This window comes from Pezoporus wallicus, unplaced genomic scaffold, assembly GCF_028554395.1.
Source record: "Pezoporus wallicus isolate ANWC-B61680 ecotype Strahan unplaced genomic scaffold, APGP_CSIRO_Pwel_v1 contig_8376, whole genome shotgun sequence".
NCBI classification, from domain to species: domain Eukaryota; kingdom Metazoa; phylum Chordata; class Aves; order Psittaciformes; family Psittacidae; genus Pezoporus; species Pezoporus wallicus.
The window spans coordinates 673,309-695,704 of record NW_026641603.1 but is presented as its reverse complement, the minus strand read 5'-3'; the positions used below and the strand labels follow the sequence as shown (position 1 = coordinate 695,704).

Here is a 22,396-nt window from a genome sequence, read left to right as displayed (position 1 = left end):
GCCAGCTTGTCTCTGGTTTGGGCCACAGAAGCCAAGCCTGTGCCGAATCCCAGAAGTGCAAGGTGCATATGGCATTGCCCTTCCTGGCAAAGAAATGCTCTTCATGTCCATTCAAGAGCCAGAATGCTACGCAATTCCCAACACCATCTCCTCTGAAGAGGCACTGATGTTTTGCTCTTCCTGGATCATGCTAATTCCATTCAAGGCCTAATCTCAACCTTTACTCAAGTTGTCAAGTTAGAGATCCCCAACTTGGTACCAGGACAAGTTACAGCTTTTACCTGCAGGCGGACCCAAGCTGGTTCCAACACAGCAACATCTGAACAAGCATACATTATGAAATCACAAAGTCTGCGTGTATTGTTTCATTAAAGGTGATACAACAAGCCCATCTAGTAGACAAAGCTCATGAGATTTCACTGTGGGGAACTGAACTCATCCTAGCATTTCCGAGAGATAGAGGAGACTGGTTATGTGGGACAGATGTGCTTCACATCCTGCAGAAATGAAAGGGTTTCACCCCTGGAGAGGCAGTGTCAGACTTTCCTTTAGGCCCTGTCTTATACCAGAGAAAGAGTTCTGCCTACCTCCAACTGTTCCACCTGTAACCCCAGGAGAGAAGTTCCCCATAGTGTGAGAATTAGTCAGTCTGGTTGCAGCTGATGACACGTGGACCAGACTGGCAGCAGCTGGCATTGAATTAAATAAGGACTGCAATACTGAGGAATTTGTCACCGAGTTGAGGTTCGCTTGCAAGGCCATGGGGCCGAGGGGGAACTGTGATCCAGTGGTCAAAGTGTTTAGGAAAGGATGGTGCGTCTGAACAGAAGATGCTGGGTTGCCTGCTGAAGAAACAGCAGTAGAAAGGCTTTTACCATTCAAAAGGCCACCAGAGGAAACAGCAGCAGAAATGAAAAGGTTGTGGCCGTTTTTAAACTCCACATCTCGGTCCCGTCCTTTGCCAACCTTTCCGTTATGCTGCAAAGAGTTTTTGTCTGCAGAACCCCCAGTGCGGATGCTGATCTCGCTGATGTCTTTGCCTTTGACCCCTGCCCGATTTAAGTCTTCTCCTTTCGTGCCGCCGAGGCCTTCGAGTTGCCTCTTGTTCAAGAAAGGATTCGTTTCCGATACCCCCACATCTTTGCTTCGCTGTGACTGGAAACCCAGGGTGCAGTTGGAAGTCGTCACATCTGAAGCTTTATGTGGAAGAGAAGCACCATCGATAAAGCTGTGTAAACCCATGTCACTTGAGAGCCCACCATTGTAGGGAAAGCCGTTAGTGGAGTTTGTACTGGGGCTGAGCCCATCCGCCCCGGAGGAGGGCATGGCAATGCTTTTCCTGGGGTGTGCCGGGATCTTGGCATCCATGGCAAAGCTATCCTCAGTGGAGGGCCTGAAGGCAAACAGCGAATTCTGGCTCAGAGATGAAACCGACTGCAAGGGACTATCTGTAGTTTTGGTCAGGTTGATGTCGGATATTGGTGAAAAAGTAGATTTCCATTTACTGCTGTTCATGTTCTCGTTGCTTTGTGCTTGTTTCCTCCCACCTAAGCTGCCACCTAGTTTGGGAGAAGAGTTGTAAGCGTCAAAAACCATCACGCACTGAATCCTCTCATGAAGAACAGGGGGTTAATTTTTCAAACACACATTCTATCAGTCTGTAACTCTGTTTGGGATCCATATTTGTGTCACCTTAAGTTCTTAAAATTTACTTTAATGCTCTGAAGAAGTTTGAGGATCACAGACCTTAAAGCTCCTCCAGCTCCAACCCCTGCCACGGGCAGGGACCCCTTCCACTGGAGCAGCTTGCTCCAAGCCCCTGTGTCCAACCTGGCCTTGAACACTGCCAGGGATGGGGCAGCCACAGCTTCTCTGAGCACCCTGTGCCAGCGCCTCAGCACCCTCCCAGGGAAGAGCTTCTGCCTCAGAGCTCATTTCAGTCTCCCCTCAGGCAGGTTAAAGCCATTAAAACCTTTGATTTGCCCCAGCCAAGGGAAATCATGTCCCAGATCTGTACCCGTGCCTCCTCACTAAACTTGATGCCACATGGGATGCTGAGCTACTTCTTCCTTCACCTTTGTACTACAGATCCCTCCCCAAACCCTCAGTCAGTGAAAAACCCTGGTCAGAGCTCTGGGGACTTGTCATTACAGAAAGAACTAATCCCAAATCTGTGAACCTGCCCTGGCAGAACTGCACTCTGCTCAGCAGCACAGAGCACACAAACTCCTGCTGCTGACAACTTCAGTCAGAGGCAGACACCCATGCCCAAGCCCACCCATTACAACAACTAACACTCCTCACACCTACCATTTTCAACAGTCTTCTGTGGAGATTTGCTTTCCAATGAGATTGTTGCAATTTTCCTCTCAATTCTAGTGGGAAAAGAAAAAGATTATAGCACTCACTGCAGACCTTTTGTTGCACATCCACTCTCGTAACGTGTCCTCCTCATGTTCATGACTTAACAGTTGATTAGAGTACAAAAAGCCAAGTCATCTAGATAGCTCTATGCTAGTAAAGGAGCTTAAAAGCATTAAAAAAAATCCACCACAAACTTGAAGTAGAAGCTATTACAGAATTACTGCTCTTTGCCAAGATTAGGGCACGTTTTGAGCACTTCACTGTTGCTTTTCTTTCACAACAAAAGCAGGCTGTTGCTCCTGTTTCTACAGAAGTGGTTACTTCCCCAGTACCTTAAACAAGGAAAAAATTGCACCCCACAGGCAGGCAAAGGTGATGAACAATCATTTTGCAGAGCAATGTATCAACCAGCAGTTTGGGGCAGGGTGTAAAGAGTTTGGACTCAAGCTGAAACTGGGAGTAAGCAGCAGACAGACCCATAGTTAAAGATTGCACGCACAGCCTCCGTACTGCCACAAAGCAGTGTAGTAAAAATGCATTCCTACACTAAGTCTTTCCGAGGCCAGGCTGCCAGCCTTGCAAACACAGCAACAGCTCCCACATTCAAGCACTGCTTCCGGAATACCTTCCCTATTCACAGTTTCAGCCGCTTAAGAGGCTTGGCATAATGGAATCAGCCTCCAAGCAATAGGAACAAAGGTGGCCTAGCACCTCTCCATTTAGAGCACCACAATCAGCTCCCAGAGAAATCTCATCCTGAAACCCTTCCCTGGGTATTCACCTGCTGCTGTTGTGCTCATCTTCAGATCCCTGCTCTTCATCTGACGTTAGAGGGGAGTAATGAACACCATTGGTCTGAAGCAGGGGCTTTTCCTTTTTCAGTACCGGGGGCTGGTCATTGTCCTGGTAAGGAACAGGAGAGTTCTTCAGGGAGTTTTCAGGAGAGGAAATGGCTGTTATTTCTAAAGGCTGGTTAATGTTATTGACCTGGGCAAGAAGGAAAGAAAGCAGTTACAGATGAGAGTATCCCTTTAAAAACAAAGCATCTTACTAAGGGTATTAAAACCAGGCTTAACTTGCTCAGCTTTAGGATGCAGCAACAGCTGCTTGTTTAGCACTGCTCCTGCACTAAAACCTGGGATGAAAGCTTAAAGATAGCAGAAAACCAGATAATTTTCATTCTTTGCTTTTTGTGTTTTAACACAGAAATGAAAACACGGGGTAGCCACATTTCTTCTCAAACTACCACTGCAGGACCAGATGAACGCAACTTGTATAGCTGGCTTAATTATGCAAGAATGCCATATGCTTCTGGCACTCGTAAAGCTATTTAGTCACTCTTAGTTTAAACTATTTTCAAAATATTTAACCTAGAGCCTAAAAAACCAACTTCACTGCAGAAACAAGGTCTGTGTCCTAAGGGAAGATTACTACTTTTAATTTTCACTGCTCTGTCAGCAAAGAACTCCTTGAAGACATTCTCCCTATACAGAAACAGCTCCCCAACTTTTCAGCAATTCCCCGGCCTCTCAGAAGGGCCATTTTCACCCAGGCTCTTCACACCAGGTCTTGCCACTATAACAGCCTGGGAGTACACCAAAGAATAGCTGAATTGCCAATTCCAAGAGCCTTCCCAAGCCCTTCTCTCTTGCTAGAGCTCTTCCTTTCTGCCCTTACCATGGAGTTGATATTGAGCGGTGACCCCGACGGTTGCGTAAAGAGTCCAGACACAGTAGGTAAGGATTTGCGTTTAGGGGAGACCCCGGAGTTCCCGCTGAGATTCCCAGTGGAGGATCTCTTCCGCCGGCCTCGCTTCTTCCCATCCTGCGCGTGTGCTTGGCCACAGTCCAGCCGAGCGCTCGTGGGCAGCGGACTGTGCTTGTTGGAAGGGGATTGTTTTACATGTCCTGTATTAGGAGAGATTGTAAAGATGATTCTTCTCTTGGCCTCGTTCTCAGGATCTGAAAACGCTGCATCAGACTGAAGATCCCCCTTTGTTCCTTCGGCAAACATCTTCTGAGCATCTGCATATTGCAATACCCCTACCAGGCTCTGGGATGTGCCATTTAACCTGGGGCTTGTTGAGTGCTGGTGAGCAGGGGAGTTTTGCCCAGAGTTCCTTGACTGCATCATTAGCAAAGGATGTTGTGGAGTGGAACTCCGAGACCCTACTGAGTTAAACAGACTCCCAGAGTCGTCCAGAGCTGCCTGATCAACACTATGGTTAAGATGGGCTGGGCTGTTTGTAAGATTTCCATTGACTGCCACGGAGCCAGAAGAGTAAGAAAAACCTGTTGGAAGGGAAAGTATGCATCATTGCTTCTGCTGAGCGACAGTTCACAGTGCTAGATTTCTGGGATGACTGGGAGTGGTTTCAGCTCTACCTCCAGGAGATCAGCAGACACAGGAAACTCAAAGCTGCTTTTTACACAGCGCAGTTGAGAACGTGGCTCTGTGGGCTGGTGGCTTCAGTTGGGGATTAATAATTTGCTCTACTCTTTTGCCAGTTCAGGAAAATTCATGTGATATGTAAAGATATCCTATGCTCTACCTCTTTTCTAAAAGGGAATCCAAGTGTAAGCTGAACTATTACACCTCTTGAAATCAGGGCTTCTCTACTCTCAACTCCTTCCTATCATCAAGGAAATAGTTGGGCAAATTCAGTCTGTTCCCTTCCCAAAAAGAGAAGGGACTTGGTCATCCATACAGCTCACTTCCTTCTCTAAGTTAAACAAAAGGCTGTGGCTTAGGAAGCGACAGGGGATCTTCAGAGACACCGTGGCAGAAGAATGCCACGAGAGGAAGGTTGGAAAGGGAATGAAGTATTTGTCGTGGTGTATCATAAATGGGTTCAGTGCTCTACTAAGGCCTGCCTCTGGGCTGCCTAAGTGGAAGGGGGAGAAGGAAACGTGGTGTTGGTTTATAACAAACAGGTTTTTAAATACTTCATTGGTTGGATAGAAAACTGCAGCCAAGCCCTCCTTTGCAAAACAGATTCTAGAAACAACACAAGCCCCTTGAGGTGGTAAACATCAGGAACACATGCACTTTCTGATGAGGGATCAGGTGTACAATAACTTCTGGATTCTAGAGCCTACTTTTCCTGGTCCACAACACTGCCATATCCTGAACAACTAAAGGCCACAATTTCATCAGACGAGCAAGTTCAGAAGCAGTGTCTGCACTCAAGGTACCTCTATCCTCTCCCATTCAACCTTTCTTCCTACCCAGATCCTTGTGCCTTTACAACTGCTCACGAGGCACCAGTGTGACCTGCATCACAAAACTAATTTTGATATTGAAACCTCACTCTGTAAAATAAAACTTCTAAAGCCCAACCATCGGCTCGTAGCAGAGCTACATAACACTTCACTGGTTTGCCACATCCTAAAGGTAGGAATCTCTTCACCCACACAGAAGAATTTGCAAAAAGCAATTATTAATGTACAATGCAAGAAGCTGCAGTTCAGTTAAAGGCACGTCAGACCAATCCTTTATGCCAGAATGCATCTAAATCTGGTTACAAAACCCACATTTCTCTAGCATGGAGTGACCTGACAAGAAATGCTCGGGGGTGCTGTCCCCACAGACAGGGCACCTGCGTGTAGGTAAGGCTGTTACCTGAGGTAGCCAAAGCCAGTGGCTTGTTTCCAGCAGCATTGCTTACGCCATTATGAGAACTAGCACCAATCTGCTTTTCAAGTGTCGATGAGTCTCTACTCTGGTGAACTGGGCTAGGTGTGCTTCTCTGGGGAGAGAAACAGGCGTTTTAGTACAGGAAGTATCCTCAGAAGTCAACAGTTTAAACCAAATTCACATGCAATAGCAGACTGACCAAGTGCTTCTCCTTCCTAAATGTCCCAGATTTTGCTTATTTTGACAAAGGCACCAGTCAGCATATTACAGGACCAAAATAAATACTGGGATTATTATACTGCAACAGTATCTAGCACACAGCAGATACCATGCAGATAGAGGGAGCGCAGGCTCATCATCCCAGGAAGTTTAGACTCAGGACAGCACTGCAATCAGAGTTCACTGCTTCACAGGCAGCCAGAAAGGAAACAAACGGTTGTACCACATCTCCAAGCCAGTGCACACAAAGTTCCCCAAAACAACCCCAAAGTGAATGTGGAATGCATCAGGCTGCGCTCTCTGGTACACAAGCAGTGTTTTCCTAAAGCAGGCAAAACAACTGGGATATGGTTGCCTGAATAAACTATGTGCTGAAGTGAGAGACACCACCCAGAGCTAACACTGTCTCCGAGGACACACAAATTCTGCTCACAGCTGGGCAGACTCTAGCTCTGCTACAACCACAAGTCTTCAGCTGGAAAAAGACAATGGAGCAAACGGTTCTCTGCTGTACCACTTAAGTGACAAACATCTGGAAGAAACTGGACCAGGCTTTTTTAAACTCCTCTGCCACTGAGGGGTACAGACTCAGCAGGATTTCAAAAAGAGATGCCCCAGAAGTTCTCTGTGTCCTCTGCTGCTCCAGAGCTGTCACTCACACGCCAGGTATTGCAGCCTCAAGGCGCTATTCGAGTTCATCCTGTTATAGACAGCTTTAAGATGCCCAAACTGAGGCAGAAGAATTTGTCTCCCAGGGCCATGCAAGAAGGCAGGGGTTAAGAACAAACTAACGTGTGATTCTCTGCTTTCACTGCCACAAACTCTCAGATTCTGTGCCTCTTCCACCCAGCTGGACATTTAAGACCAGGATCACTTGTGGCAGGTACTGCACTTTCCTTCCTGGCAAACACCACCACCCCAGAGTCACATGAGAGGAAAAACCTATAGAATGACCACGAGCCAAGAGGATGCATCCCAACAGCTGCCTCCCCCAAAGCATCACAGTCAAGATTAACAGCCCACTAAGGATTCTGGTGCACAGCACCCCCTTACTCCCCACTGTGATTTTAGTTAGGGATGGAAAGTGTTGACAATCCCTTACTCACCACCTTCTCAACACGGCTAGGTAGGACTACGCTGGCCAGAGGGATACTAACAGGGAGTTTATTGGGCTGCACTGTGCTGAGAGGAATACTGATAGGTAAGCTGGTGATAGTTTCTCCATTACTCACAGAGGTTCTCTCTCTCAAAACCTGTAAATGCAAAAGAAAAAGGAACATTCTTAACCACATGCTGTTACTAAAAGACTTTCCAAACTACCTGTAACCTGCTCATTTATATCCCCTTCCCCTTTTAAAGAATTACAGGATGAATAGCAGTGACCATATAGCAAAGACAGGGCATGCGTGGAGCAGCTTTGTTACCAATATCCAACAGCACAGAAGTATGTAAATCCAAGCTACTGCTGGCCCCAAACATAAGGAAAAAGATGCCTCAGGCAAGCTCATTTCCTAGTGTTGTTGTTAGAGCTCTGTGAAAAGCAGAATTCATATCTTGAGGCCCTCTGTACACAGAAAATGTAGTAGCCAAAAATATCTCCATGGTATCCTCCTATTAGAGGGCACCTGCTTGCTCTGAAATAAGCACCAGCACGATCCATGGCTGGAGCAATTCCATGGACAAATCTTTGTTATTTCTAGTTTTGTAACTATGAAAGAAACTACTTTTCAAGTTCAAGTAGAGACACACCAGATCAGAAAGAAGTCCTACTGCATTGCTGGTGCAGTCTGTCTACAAACCAGTAGCTTAGAGGTGAGCACGTCTTTCATGAGCACAGTATTCTCTTCCTCTGGTCAGCAATCTTCTGCTGTATCACACCTACTGTATTTTGTGTTATTTCCCATGGCAAGCAGAGCACAGAAAGGAGGGTGCCTGCACTCCCTAATTTGACCAACTTCCTCCTTGTTCCACCAGGTGTAACATCTCTGAACCTGAACACAAGCAGCTCGCTTACCTTCTCGCCTGCAACTGGTAAGGCCGCTGGGGAAGAGGGCCGAGTTTCCTGTGGACTCAGCTTTATGCCATTTGAAATACCAGGGCTTGGGTATGTAAGGCCATTCTCTTTGACATGGTCAGCTCTGGAACACAGATGTAGGATCATTAGACTATAAAGTGAATGACTTCTCTTCTGTAAGGAATTCCTGTACCAAACTCCAGGCACCACCTTATTTCGCCTATCAGGTGGGTTTCTGGAAACAAAACTTTAAATAGCTCATTCATCTTCACTTTTAAACATATTTTTCCACAGTCCAAATAATCCACTGTAATTAAAACAAGCAATTACCCCTGCTTTCCCAACCTACGAAGTGATCACTCTCACCTCTGTATCTCATTAGCTGTTGCTTTTCCATTGACTCCATGGTCTTGATTCAAGTGTCTCCTTAGTGCGATTTTAGCTGGGGAAAACCTGGTATAGTCAGGTAAGGACAAGCTTGTCATCTTGTCTGCCTTCTGTCTGCTGCTGTGGTTGGGGGTACACGGAACTATTTCTTGGTCCAGGTGAGAGGTTGTGTACTGAGGGGTGTTCTGCTTGGAAGAGGGCCTGCTAAAGGCGTTGTGAATTTCATAGGGAGTAGCATGGCCGTTCATGGACAGTTCAGGGCTCATGCCATTGATGTGGGGCATAGGAAACTTGGAGCATTCCAGCTCCAGTTGGAACCTGCCATGATCAGCCTCAGGATCACGGCTCAAATGGGTTTTATTGTGTAGCTGTACTGATAGGGACTCGTCAGACGGTGTGTATGATTTCAGTTGCATAAGCTCTTGCTGTCTTTGACTCTTCTCAAGTTCCACAATGCTGATCTTTAAATGAAGAGGAAGACAATGATTAAAGACCACACTTAGCAATTCTAGTGCATTATGGAGCTTTGCCTCCATATGTTTCTCAGGAAAAGCAGCCCCATTTCTGGAAACAACAGACCCAAAATTTGAGAAACAGATTTCAAGATGCTGCTCTGAGCTTGTGACCAAAAGGCACAGGTAAGGGCTCAGAGCTTCTCAGAAAACACCCTTCAGATCTTAAAAGCAAACATAAAATATCTCCAACTATACAGACAGAATGGAGTAGCTCAGTACTGCCAGTCATTGAAGGAAACAGTCACTCCACATCAAACTACCTCACAGCAAAAGAAAAGTTCTTAGACAGGAGTGTAATTTCTTTTCACTATGGGAAGTGACACTCTGCGAACTGATTCCTGAACCAAGACATCAGAGCACACATGCAAAGAAGCAAGACCTGCTTTTAAATTGTACTTGATGGTAAACCACGATTCCTTCTTCCACAGCATTACCAAGGAGAGAGCTCATAGCATCTACTTCCCTTAAACGTTATCCACCTCTTTTTCAAGTTGACTAAAATACTCTAATAGAAAGATTAATCTGGGGTGGGAGGAAACCACCTATCTTCTCCTTTAACATCATATCCAGTCACATACCCTTAACTGGCCCATTGCTCAAGAGCTACCCCATGTTGGTGGCTCTAGATTTGTTTCTTGCTCTCTACCTGCAATTCCAAACAGTGCTTTTGTTTCTCAGAAATCTGATTCTTCAACGCCTGCTTCTCTTTCAGCAAGTTCTCCAGTGACAACGTTGACCAATCCAGCTTCAGTTCTTCACACCGTGCCTTAAGCTGCGATGACACAGGATAAACAGATCAAAAGACAACTTTCTCCACACCACCCAAGGTGCAAGCTGAAAGCCAGGCACCTTCCAACTGGATGTAAGCAAGAAGCTTCTTAACCCACTGAAAACTCCTCTCAGCTTAAGCCAGGCATCACCTTGTGGTCCCCACATAACGTGGCAAGATGTGACCTGGTCCTTTCTAAAAGCAGTGTTATCACCCACCCTCCCTAACCACTTCCACATGCCCTTCACCTGCCTTAACAGTTTGAGCTGCCAAGATGAACAGTGAAGAGTTAAAACAAGCACTGGACAAACCTCTTGGCCAGAGAGATCCAGATTCAGTTGCAAGAACATACACAAGGGCAAAGCCGTTTACAGGACACAGCTGAGTCAACTGTCACCTGAGCATTTGGTCAGAGGGAAATCAAAGGACCACCTACATTCTTTCCCCCATCATTCCTCCCTCTTACAGAGGGGCTATGGCAGCTGGATGATTTATCAGTTGTAAAGATCCCCTGAAGACAGGGACAGCACTGGGCTCCTGAACTGTTCTCCTTAAATAAATGGCACCCTCACCCTGCTACTCAGACACAAGCACTGTACACACCAGCTGTAAGCTCTGGTTCCTGAGTTCACTGTTATCCTTCTCCAGCTGTTTCGTCTGTTCTTTCAGTTGCTGATTGTGAGCAGAGATCTCCTTCTGAGCCTGAATCAGGTCATTGTATGTTAGAGCTTTAACTCCCAGCTACAAAATGAAGAGTGAGGAAGAGAAAGAGATCACTCAGTAAGGTCTTGACATCCTAATTCCAGATGACTGTCACATTCAGAAGTGACACCGAGGAGATCTTGAAATGGCAACACAAGAGTTTGCTCCTTCCACCAGCAGGGAATACATCCTTCACTAAACTACCACAGTGCTCATGGTCTGTCACCCCCTGCCCCTGGACACAATGATTTCAACAATGAAGACAAAACACAACCAAAGAGTGATACAGATTCCACATTCTTTAGCATGATCTGCTGCAAAACAGGGGCTCAAGACCTGGGACTACTCTGGTCTTATTTTACCAAACTCGTTTGCATGCAGATGAGTAACAAGCATCCACTCCCACCAGATCAGGGCTACCTCATCAAGTTTCTGCTGAAAAAGACGTTTGATTTCCTCTTTCTGTGCCTGGCAGTGAGTGAATAACTGCTGTGCTGTCCCCAGCAACTGAGCATTCTTTTCCTGCAAGAGAGAAGAGTGAGGAAATACACTTTTAGCACCAGCTGCAGCATGGTCCCTCTTAATGAAACCATTACACCCAGTTTCTGTAGCAAGTTGGAAGTGAAACTCAGCTCAGAGGAGAATTGTATGAACTAATCTAGCTCTGCCTCAGGTATCTGTGAGCCTATCCTACACAATGCTCATGGAAGACACACAGTAAATTAAAACACTGTGGGGGAAGATAGGAAGAAAGTCATCAATAAGCCAAACCACTTGTATCTCCAATGGCAGAATTACTCCAGTGGGCCACATGACCCTTCCACTCACAGAACATTTCCTGCCTATAACATTCCTTGACTAGATACTTCCTTACTCATTTCATGGTCATGCACTGTGTGAGCAGCAAAGGGCAAGGACAGGACTTTGCTGAAGAGCCTCATTTATTCCATTCCCACATGAAAGATCAGTGCAGCAAAAGCAGTAAGCTTTGGAGACTGACACTTTTCTCCAACTTTAGCTGCTGAGGCCCAATGGGAATTGTGCAGAAACTGAGCCATGGCTCCAGAAAACGTGGAGGACCAGGGCAAAAAGCACCTGGATCTTCCAAGCAGGGGAGCAGCAGTGCTGGCAAGTTCCACCTGTGTGAGGGAACACAGGACCTGGCATACAGCTCGCGTTGCCTCTCACGCCAAGGACTTGGGAAAGCAGCTGAATCACTGCAATGCTAAACAGCTTGCCACAAGTGATGCTGAAAAAAGCCTTTAGGCTTTCAACAGCAATTATTTCATCCAGCCTTCACAAGCAGCAGGAGCTGACAGCTCCACCTAAGGGTAATCTGGTGAACGAGCAACTCACAGCATCTTCACTGACTGATAGGGTTGGAAGGGGCCTTAAAGCTCACCCAGTTCCAACCCCTGCCATGGGCAGGGACACCTTCCACTGGAGCAGCTTGCTCCAAGCCCCTGTGTCCAACCTGGCCTTGAACACTGCCAGGAATGATGCATTCATCTTGTGTATTTTAAAACCATATTACAGAAACATTTTTCTTGTACTTGAAAAACCTTCATGTAATAGAGAGTCATTAAACAGGCTACACAACAGCATCTCATCCAGCAAAGGTCTGCTCCTGCCTTTGTGAACTTTAACTTGCCATAAGTCTCATGCTTAATTCCTCAATTTTAATGTCTTCAAGTATGCAACAACTCATAGACACCAAAGTGAAATGATTACTTTTCCACACTCAATTTCCACTTTCAGTGTATGCACGGTACTTGCACACTATCATTTCCCATGCTGTTTCTGGGCAGGGAGATCAGTTAACTTCATGCTGACTTTCCCGACCAGTAACAAAGAACCAGAAAACTACACTGCTTAAGGAAAAGGTTGAAAATTCAAAGTGCTGTTACAGAGTGAAAACAAATGGAAACCACCATAGAAAAAGTCTGCATCAGCACCAACCGTCAGTAATGAAGAGGGTGGCACAAATCAGCCTCTGTCATTTGGGGAAAAAAGAGCTCCCCTTATGGAAAACTCCACCAAACAAGGCTATGGCTTTATGCTGACACCTTCACAAAGGTCACAGAGCTAAGGAAAGCTTCTATGGGGACTACCAGAAGCTGGAACTGGACAGGAGTGAAAGGTTATTGTTGAGTTCTATGGGGGAAGGTTCCTTCACAGAAGTAGCAGCAGAGTCTCTCTCATCAGGGCTAATTTATAAAGCGATTAAATTATTCAGAACTGAGGGAAAGCAACACAAGAAGCAAAGGGGTTTAGCTGGAAATCTCCCTCTGCTGGGGAGATGGCTCCATAGCAGAGCCAAACACACCACAGCTGCAGGAGTTTCTTTGCCTTTCCATGTACCCATGACTTGGTAAATTTACACCTTGCCCACCAGTGCAATCATAACACATTAAGATTCTCACTACTAAGAATGCTTCATTAAATCTCTTAAATCAGTGATGACAGTTTGGGGCTTTTTTATTCCCATAATTCAATTTATTACAGGTTTAATGAACCATCCTGATGCTGCAGTTCTCAACTCGTTTAGGCTTTCTGACAGTGGGAAAACAACAGATGTCAAAAAGCAGGAAATTCAGCTCCAAGGAATGGGTATCTGTGTGTTTTTCAAGACAGTCCTCATTCAAAGTTGCAGCAATCTTTGGCTAGATTAAGACCAGTTTAATTATCTAAGAGCAGTATGACTAGCAAGGTGCAGGACGCAGGGAAGCCCCTCAAAGCGGAGGGTAAGGATGAGTTCAGGCAGCACATGCTGCTGGGGGGCGACCACCACCTCTTGCTCCCCTGAGACATTTAGAGAAGAAAAGCAGCTGCCAATCCCAAGTGGGAGAAAAGGACACCAGCTTCCTGCAGAGGAACACATGCTTCATGTCAAAATCAGAGTTAAAAACACAGATACTGAAGTAAGTCTTATTAGATGGAGGGGCACCAGAGGGAAGAGGGGAGGTGCATCTCTCCCACTTTGTAGATGGGAAATTTAAGCACACAAAGACTGAGTTAGCAATAAACTCCCTAGATTCAGCCTAAGCATTACTCTGGTGGAGTCTTTATAACTGGTGTTACTTGCACACAATTTTCCACGCCCATCCAAGGCATCTGGTAGTCTGGCAATTTTGTTTAGAAATGTTAAAAACGAGACTGACCTTTTCCTGTTCCAGTAACTGTTGCAGACTTGCTTTATACTGAGGAGTTTTCATGTATGCCATGAACTGCATGTACTGGATCTTAAAAGAGTCTGCAAAATAAATAAGGAGGTTATATGTTATAAGCGAGAGTAAGTGCAACACTCCTATTTACCCCTGTTTGCTCCCTTGACACCTCTCTCCCCTTTCCCTCTCTTGCTTTTTATCTGGACTGTAAGTAAGACCAAGCCATTAAAGATCAATTTAGAGCACGCTGAAAATCCATCCTCTGATGCCAGCTGAACTCTGGGATCCATTAGCTCCTTCTAATAGGTATCCCAACAGAAGTCATGACAATACATTCAGAAACCAGAGGGAGACAATGGGTGCTAATGGTGTTCACATGATGAAAGAGAAGATGAACATCTTTCATTATTTCTACTTACAGTGCATTAAAAGAGATGAGCTGTAAAAGCCAAAACCAGCCCCCAGCTCAGAGGGCTCCTTCTCCCAGCTTCACAAGGACAGGGCTTGCTGTACTCCTACTTCCATACACACAGATGACAAGCTCTACACCCACATTCACTCTACTCTCCAAGGAGCATTTGCTTATCACTGTCTTATCTCCAGTCTCCTATTACACAAGGAACCTCCCTTCTCCCCAGCCCTCACTACTAGGGCTCCTGTCATCATAAAGCCAACCACATGATTAAGTTCAAGCTGCTGCAATCACAGGCAGCCAAAACAGGTAATGAGTAGAGAGACCTTTGCAGCAAGGTTTACTCCAGACAGGTGTTCATCTCCCTGCTTCCACACACACCCCAACATAAAATGTTCCCTTAAATCACTTTTTCTCTGTACAGTAAGAATCCAGTCATAACTGTAAGACACCACAGCAGGAGAGGAGAAGTTTAGGACATCACTGATGTCCTCGGTCTCTACATAGACAGATTCCCAAGTGACCCGAGACTGGCTAATGCTCAATGCCCAGAAATGGGGAGGGAACATACACCACCAGGAGTCCCTAAAAAACACTCTCCAAGTTTTTCCCTAAATCAACTCTTGCACATGGAATGTATTTTCCAATCACACCACCTTTGTGACCTCAAACTCAGGCACTATCTCATATACTTCGCTCTAAGTTATGCAGAGAAAATGGCATGATGTTCCCCAAGATTTAAGAATAAGAGAATGGTTTCATTTAAAATAGTTACTTCTGACTAGACACTTCCATTTAAAGTTATTTTTAATTCCTGCTAAACCCAAGCTTATTTCCTTTTGCGCCAAATATGAGCTGAAACAATGCCAAAAAGCAAATACAGACCAAGACATCAGCTTCAGCAGCAAGCAAGAGAAGAGGCCTTGTGGTGACACCAACAAGGGGAAGAAGCTAACCCTCTCTCCTGTTCAATATACAGCTTTCCACAGAGGCTGTCTATTAGTAGCCCTTTGATGTTCATGTTCAGAAATCACACATTCACAAACCTCACAGTGGAGGTTCCCATGCCAAACAAGTGACCACACTGCAGTCTTACCTAGCAGCTTCTGTAGTGCAGGTGGGGTAGGTGTCACCAGTAGCTGGTTAGATGAATGCCGTTGCACTTTAGGAGGTAGTTGGTAATATGGACTATGAGGTGACTTGTATGCATCTGGAGAGAGAAACAAAGATAACCTTTCAGATTATGAAAGCCAAGTGTTTCTGGCACTTTAGCACCGGAGAGCCCATCATTTACAATGGGAGATCCTGTAACTTAGCAGGACCACCAGACTGCAACAGATTGTTTAGAAGGACATCTACAATTTATCCTTAGAACATTAGCAACAGAGACAAGCTCAGCAACAGCTTCTGGCCCAGTACCTACAGACAGGTTCAATCACCATCTTCTCACAGAAGCATACCATCATCTCACAGCGAGCTTTGCTTTGGTGGCAAGAGAGAAGTTATGACACAAAATCAAACTACGCCTAGCAATAAAGGAACAACAACCTTCAAGCATGCACTCAGAGCCTCAGATCCTTCTCTAGGCTCATGTGGCAGGGGGAAGCTTCTTCCACTGCCAACTTTGAACTCACCCTGAGGAGAGGATGAAGATGTCTGTGAAACAGTTTGAGCGTGCAGAAGTTCTAGTGCAGTTTGGCTCTTCTTGGTCTTGCGCTCTGTGTTTGCAGTGTTCATTTTCTTGGGACGTCCCCGTTTCCTGCCTGCCATTTTCCTTCCTTTTTTACTCAGCTTTTTCTTCCGGGCTTTAGAGGGAGATGGCTTTTTAACAGAATTTGCTGCAGCCTTTTCTTCTTCAGCACCAGAATCCTAAAAGACATGTGGAAGCCAAAAGCTCTTTAGCCATTCCTACCTATATGCGCAGGGTTCCTTTAAAGCAAGCATTAATAACTTTAATAATTTTATGAGAGGAAACTGATGCACTGTAGTTAAATAACTGGGCAGTGAAGTAGACTTGGTTGGGATAAGAGCTGTCCCTAACACCCAAGGAGCTGCACTCATTCTCTTCTGGACTTATTCATAACAGAAAAGGAAATCTGTAACTTTTGTCTAAGAAAAGATGATTATTGATTATATTCTTCAAGTGAGTTTCATTAAAATCTCAATATATTTTTGTGCATGAACAGTCACTGCGTTTCTAACAGTATTATGCAACTGAATGAGAAAGGAAATGAGTCTTTGCAGGAGAGACTCAGCACACTTTGAACTCCATTCAATGGGTATGACTCAGGGAGAGCTCTGCAAGCTGGTGCTGATGGCAAGCGGGTGGACACCAACTGTTCTATTCATCTTGCAATACCTTTTCTCCAGAATTAGTGGCACAATACCCAAGTGCAGCTTTTATTAAGTCACTCCATCATATTTGTGTCCACAGCAACAGCTATACCAGTTTACCCATTCAGAGAACACGCTTCCCACAGAATCAGTTTTTTCCTGACACCGGTTCTGAATTCATGCACAGCTAAAGAGAAAACACATTCTCCTCTATGAAAATGCAGGATGTCCACCTTATTTTCTTGAACCTTTGTTGGAGTAGTTGTGTTGCTCTTGTTTTCTCTTTGCTGTCGACGTCTAGCTGCCTCTTGTTCCTCCTGGAAAGATGTTTTCAAATAAAACATTAAAAGAATAATCATTTGCTCCTGTGTTTCTCACTTTTTAACACACACCACTGTGTTTCCCAGCTTAGCCTCCCCCAAAAGCCAGGTGTAAGTGCTCTTGGCACACAATGCCCGATTAAAAACACCCCAAACTTCTCTTACCAGCAAGGGAAAAAACTTCCCCTGCCTCGGGCAACACTCAGTGGGAAAGGGAAGAGCAAGTCACCCCTTTGTACTGCATTACCCTCCCTAATGGGTTTCAAACATGCAGCCACAGGGCAGAAGAGATTAAGCCCAAACCTCCTCCTTTATTCTTCTCCTCCCAGTCCCATCCCCCAGATCACACACTGGTGTTAGAGGGTTTGGGTTTGGTTTGGAGTGGGGGTGCTGGTGTTTTGTTGGCTTGGGGTTTTAATTTATGAAATATTTCAACAGTTTTCCCTACATCCCCAACATTCATGTGTTGTTACATCACTTTAAAAATCTCGCATGACTTGAAATGGCAGAGCCATTAAACATCATCTAATTCAACTTTAGCCACGTCTGTAGAGGAAACTAAAAAAACCCAAGCAGCAACTTTTCAGCTTAATTTTCGGGTTTCAGTAGGGGCAGGATATTTCAAGGAGCTCATTTAAAGCCTTTCCCTACCTTGCAGGGGAGGTTTCACTTGCGTAACAATTCTGGCAATTCCATCACCTCTTCTGCTGAAGAGGAAGAAATGGCACCATTTCTTCACCATTAAAACCAGGGAAGTTCCAAAGCACAGGGATGCCACTCGAGGAGTCATTTTTCCCTCCAACTTTGAATTCAGCAGCCTGAACAAACCTCATCCCAAAGCTCCCATTAACCTGTTTTCAGTAATTCCTGAGCAAGTCAGTTGGAAGACAAACGGTCACCTCAAGTTCTAAATGAAGTGGCTTCCCTTAATTCTCTAACTGGGAACACCAGCCCCATTGCCTAGCTCAGATTAATACAGCCCAGCACAGCCTCAAAAATCCTCTGCCATTTTAATTCCACACTTGACAGCAGAGACTGCAGCAACTGACCACACATTCCATGTCTCAGCGTGCCCCAAAAGTAACATCTCAGAGCACTCTTCAGCTTCGTTTTCATGCAGCTGAACACAGGGACAGATTGAAACTATCATTTCTTTCTTTAACTTCAGTTCTTAAATGAACAAACTGCTCTTTATAGACCTCCACTGCAAGGTAAGAAAACCTGTGGCTGCCCCATTAATTCTCTATTAGAAAGCTCTTGAACATGATTCAATTAGTGCTTGATGGCACGTGATGCTCCACTTCAATCAGCTCCATGCCCATGTTCCTTGCTTACCAAGCAAATCTGATTTGCTATCAATTCTGTACATCTTTAACAAGTGACCAAATTCCCTGTAGTGGCTGCTTGGCTTATTTTGAGTTTTCTACCAAAAAAAAAAAATGACTGAAACTTACCCTGAGTTTTGGATTTTTGAGACTAGAAAAATAGTTTTCAAGCTGGAAACAGAAAGATAAGAGTCATTTTCAAAGTCACGAGAGATGAATACAACATATCAGCATTAAACAAATGCAGAACTGCAGAAATCCTAACTGGCTTTCTTCAGATAAGCTACAGCAAGAAGCCATTGACATTCACTCTTCTGAATGACGCAGACACGCTGGCAGGACATAATCCACGCCTCAACAAGGTTTTAGCATCTTCACCGCTGCCTGTTCTTGTTTTAAAGCTTTGTGTCATGTATCTGCACTCAGCAGAAAGTTATTGTCAATGGAGCTATGTCGCTCTTATGCGCCACTAAAATATTCAACTGCACTTTCGGTTATCCTTTTAACAATTATTCTTTAACATTATTAGACTACAGCAAACATAGGAAAAAAATCTTACTATCACACTGCAAAACAGTGTGGGAATAAACTATTTCCCCACAAAAGCTGACATTCCTATAGAGTTGTTTCTGTTTTCTTTAACTGAAAAAAAACAACCGAAACCCCAGTGAACGCATGAGTATTGTTACAGAGCTTTGGCTGGTTCTACATCAACTTGACAGTTTAACTAGAATGAGGATTTACTGCTTGAATATGATCAAACGAAATGCTCCGTACACCACAAAGCCAACTGAGGAATTAAAGACCCAGATAGTCTTTAGTCAGGGTGGAAGCTATAGCACAAGACCACGATTCTGCATAGCTGTGTATTCTGGAGCACGAGACGGAATTATACCTGTAAATCCATGGACCTTCAATGAATTAACAGACTGCCAGAGTACTGTCCATCATTATACTGTTTGCGCAAGATGCTGCACCGAAGCAGCCAAAGGCTACCAATGATGTGTGCTACAGGTCTAAATATGCAAGGAAATATGAATACAATTCCCAGAAACAAGGAACTGAAGTTGGCATGTTGACTTCAAAGCAGGTAAAGCAGCCAGAGCCACCAGCCTGTATTTATACTCACTATGGTTCGGTCAATAGTATGCAGGTAGTAAGAAACTGGTTTCCCGGTCCATGACACAGACCCTTTCAGTGGTGATAGCTCCACAACTCTCATTATAGTGCCAATATCTGCAGGAAGAACATCAAGTTAGGCAAGCAAGGCTCGCTCAGTTTGGCACACAGTTGTACCCAGCTGAAGCTAAGCCATGCACCAGTAAGGAGTGTTTCTTCAGAGACCACCAGCCATTCTAGAGTAAAACTCTTGTTCTAGTGTAAGCTTTCAATAGACAGAACTTCCCTGGGTTTCAGAGGCAACTTTTACGAGGAACCCAGCGACCAGACATCTGTGCTAACAGACAGGATTTAATTAGGTAGAACCAGCAACAGAGCACCATTAGAGCCAACCCGTGTAAACTGCAACTGTACTATATTGGGACTGAGGACAAACATGGTTTATATTTGTTTGCTTGCCTATATTTGTTCTGTTCCCTAGAATTAATAGGTATGGGATGTGCCTAAGCATTTCCAGAACCACTGAACACTGAGTGAGAGGCACGGCTGTAGAAGAAGTTATGGCACACTTCTAATTAAACAGCAATTACCCAGAAGAGTCAAAACACAAGGTTTAGGATTCAGCAACTTCCACCACTATTTTAACCAGATTTTAATACTTGCTTTGGTTTGTCCTGGCTCTTTCCACATTTCTATTTCTTTTTCCAGATGGGACTAACTAAGGACAAAAATGGCACTGAGAAAAAAGGTTGCCTGCTTCCTAAAGTTTTCTCTTTTCCACTATATTTTATAATATAGGAAAATCACAAGACTCAAATCCTACCTGGGCACAAAAGAAACCCCACTGAATAAAAGTATTCTTAAAACCCTACAATAGGGCAGCAGCATAAAGCTGGCACAGGAGGCTGAAATCACCTCTCTGCATGTGAAGGTACTGGATCCACAGCTCCAAGTGGATGACATTCCCTGAAAGTGTCACTTAGAAGAGGCCACTAAGACCAGAACAAGTCTCAGGCCTAGCACATCCCATGCATGATCATTTGATATTGGCACATCCCAAATACAGCACGGTCACAGAATGGGATTAAGACCTAAAATTTATACCAATAATATCCTCTCATTACTTGTAGCATAATTTCTTTTCAGGATCTCTTCTCTGAATCCCTGGAAGAGTTTCCTGTTACTGGAAGCTATTATCTACTCTTCTGCTAAGCAACCTCTTTCACTCAGATCTTCATTAGCTATCTCGATATAATTTTAACATCAACATCCCCATTAAGCATTAAATAACATGTCATATACACAGATACATAATACTTCAGCATTCTAGAAAACATTCCACAGGGGGTTGAAAGCTCAAACAGGATAAAGAAGTGGCTCAACTGATCGTCATAATCAGGGCTTTTATTCAGTGCCCCCTTTGCCTCCCCACCTAGCAGAAAGACACAGCAAAATGGTCATGAGCCAGGGAAGAAAGGGCTTGGGAGGCCAAAACCCCTTATTTACATAGGCAGGTCTCCTAAATGAAACCTCAGAAGTGCCTTCTTGCATTTCATCTAGTTCTAGTGTGCTGTACAAGAGGTAGAAAGCTTTACTTAAGCGCTCTTTGTCTTGTTAGCAAACTGACAGGCTGATCTCAGCTCCCTGGAGGCTTGAGGGTTTCCAGGATTACCATTCCACCCTTTAAAGTCGTTTTATTTTCAAGCCCATGTCTACAAAGGATTGCCAAGCCAGGACCCAACGGTTAATGAGGTTCCAAACAATCAAATGCCACAGAGAAGAGTATCAAACAGGAAGGAAATGGGCAGGTTTGCATGTCTGCTGCACAGGACATTCACAGTTACTCAAGCTTCATAAAAATAACTCACAATGGGGCTACTTCAGTGAAATGCCTTAATGACAGTCTTCAAATTACTGTTCTTGAAAAGCAGCTTGCCATGAGTGTCAGGCCAAGCACAGAAAACACAGCTTGAGATTTGTACCTCAGTGTGTTACCTGCCATGTTTGCATAAGGAGGGGAGTAGGGCTGGTTTTGAATTTAGGGAATGTTTTGCACTGGACACAGTAAATGTGTAAACCCCAGCCTGGATCCTTCTTTTCCTTGGCAAAATTCAACAATAAAAGCTGAAAAAAGGTCACAAGAAAAAGCACCATCACAGGGTGTTGGTAATCCCCAAACCTCATTGAACTGCAGCTCCCAGGCTTGCGAAGGACAACGTTGGCACGTATCGAGTCTACTAGATTCAGAAGGGAAGGAAAACTCTTGTTGGCAACAAACCAGACACAGCAACTGGGCGTTTATGGGCTAGGCCTGATGGATTTACAGCACAGAAGACAAGGCATTCAACGTTGAACATTTCAGCTTCTAAGCCTCACAAATCATGACTGGTGGGATTTACCTGTCCAAATTCAGACAGCTACTGTATAAGGAACTCACATGCAAGTTCATCACTGCAGCTCTTCGTACTTAAAGACATTAACCACGCTCCTGAAAATCCTGATTTCAACACTTAATTTCAACCTCTTCAACTGTAAAAGATGCCCAGCCAGGGAAAAACTGTCATTACATCTAAAGGAGGAACCCCACAGAAGAGTGGTGGTTGGTCCCAATGTTGGGGGGGGTGTGATTTTAAAATACATGTCACTTTGGCATGTGTGCTATCATAATACAACAGCATTTTTCTACTTACACAACTCTTTAAACCACAACCCAACCCCACTACAGACATGTTCAGATAACGAATACACCATAACTGCAATGTAACAACAAAAGGGGCAATCATACCACTCAAGTTTCGACTGTTAATTCTAAAATTCAGAGGTGCAAAAGGTTTTGAGGACACAATTCTTCCACCTGGAAAAGAGGAGGAAAACCAAAAAGAGAGCAAAGTCAGCTACTAGTTCTTCTAGAAATAACTACTTACTAAATCTAGCCCAGCACAGAGCCCTGAAGAGCAGCCCTAATCAAACTACCACTTGTATGTCATCACCAAAAGAAAACTCCTTAATGCTCATTCTGATAGCATGCAACAAAGTCAATCTCTTCATCCTGCTGGGTAGCTGGGAGGGGATCCTCAAGGATCACTACAAAATGACATCTTCAAACACTTCCA

General features: G+C 44.6%; 2 protein-coding genes across 9 annotated transcripts in view; both read right to left on the bottom strand.

The window, feature by feature from the left end:
- SF3A2 (splicing factor 3a subunit 2) overlaps positions 1-22,396 on the bottom strand; it is a 160,226-nt gene that overhangs the window by 24,703 nt on the left and 113,127 nt on the right. The gene's annotated exons all lie outside the window — the stretch shown is intronic.
- Positions 1-22,396, bottom strand: part of DOT1L (DOT1 like histone lysine methyltransferase) — a 67,840-nt gene that overhangs the window by 4,641 nt on the left and 40,803 nt on the right. For 4 of the 6 annotated variants that reach the window (XM_057424508.1, XM_057424513.1, XM_057424509.1 and 1 more), the window contains 18 exons: positions 22,069-22,137; positions 19,294-19,400; positions 18,294-18,335; positions 16,753-16,836; positions 15,820-16,054; positions 15,282-15,395; positions 13,768-13,859; positions 11,027-11,128; positions 10,508-10,645; positions 9,782-9,907; positions 8,600-9,081; positions 8,234-8,357; positions 7,326-7,472; positions 5,986-6,112; positions 4,042-4,655; positions 3,146-3,351; positions 2,311-2,375; positions 588-1,559 (listed from right to left, as the gene is read on the bottom strand). In XM_057424508.1, the coding sequence (XP_057280491.1) occupies positions 588-1,559; positions 2,311-2,375; positions 3,146-3,351; positions 4,042-4,655; positions 5,986-6,112; positions 7,326-7,472; positions 8,234-8,357; positions 8,600-9,081; positions 9,782-9,907; positions 10,508-10,645; positions 11,027-11,128; positions 13,768-13,859; positions 15,282-15,395; positions 15,820-16,054; positions 16,753-16,836; positions 18,294-18,335; positions 19,294-19,400; positions 22,069-22,137 (3,846 nt within the window). The remainder of the gene's footprint in view (positions 1-587; positions 1,560-2,310; positions 2,376-3,145; positions 3,352-4,041; positions 4,656-5,985; positions 6,113-7,325; positions 7,473-8,233; positions 8,358-8,599; positions 9,082-9,781; positions 9,908-10,507; positions 10,646-11,026; positions 11,129-13,767; positions 13,860-15,281; positions 15,396-15,819; positions 16,055-16,752; positions 16,837-18,293; positions 18,336-19,293; positions 19,401-22,068; positions 22,138-22,396) is intronic. The other 2 variants (XM_057424510.1, XM_057424511.1) reach the window with 2 other exon arrangements.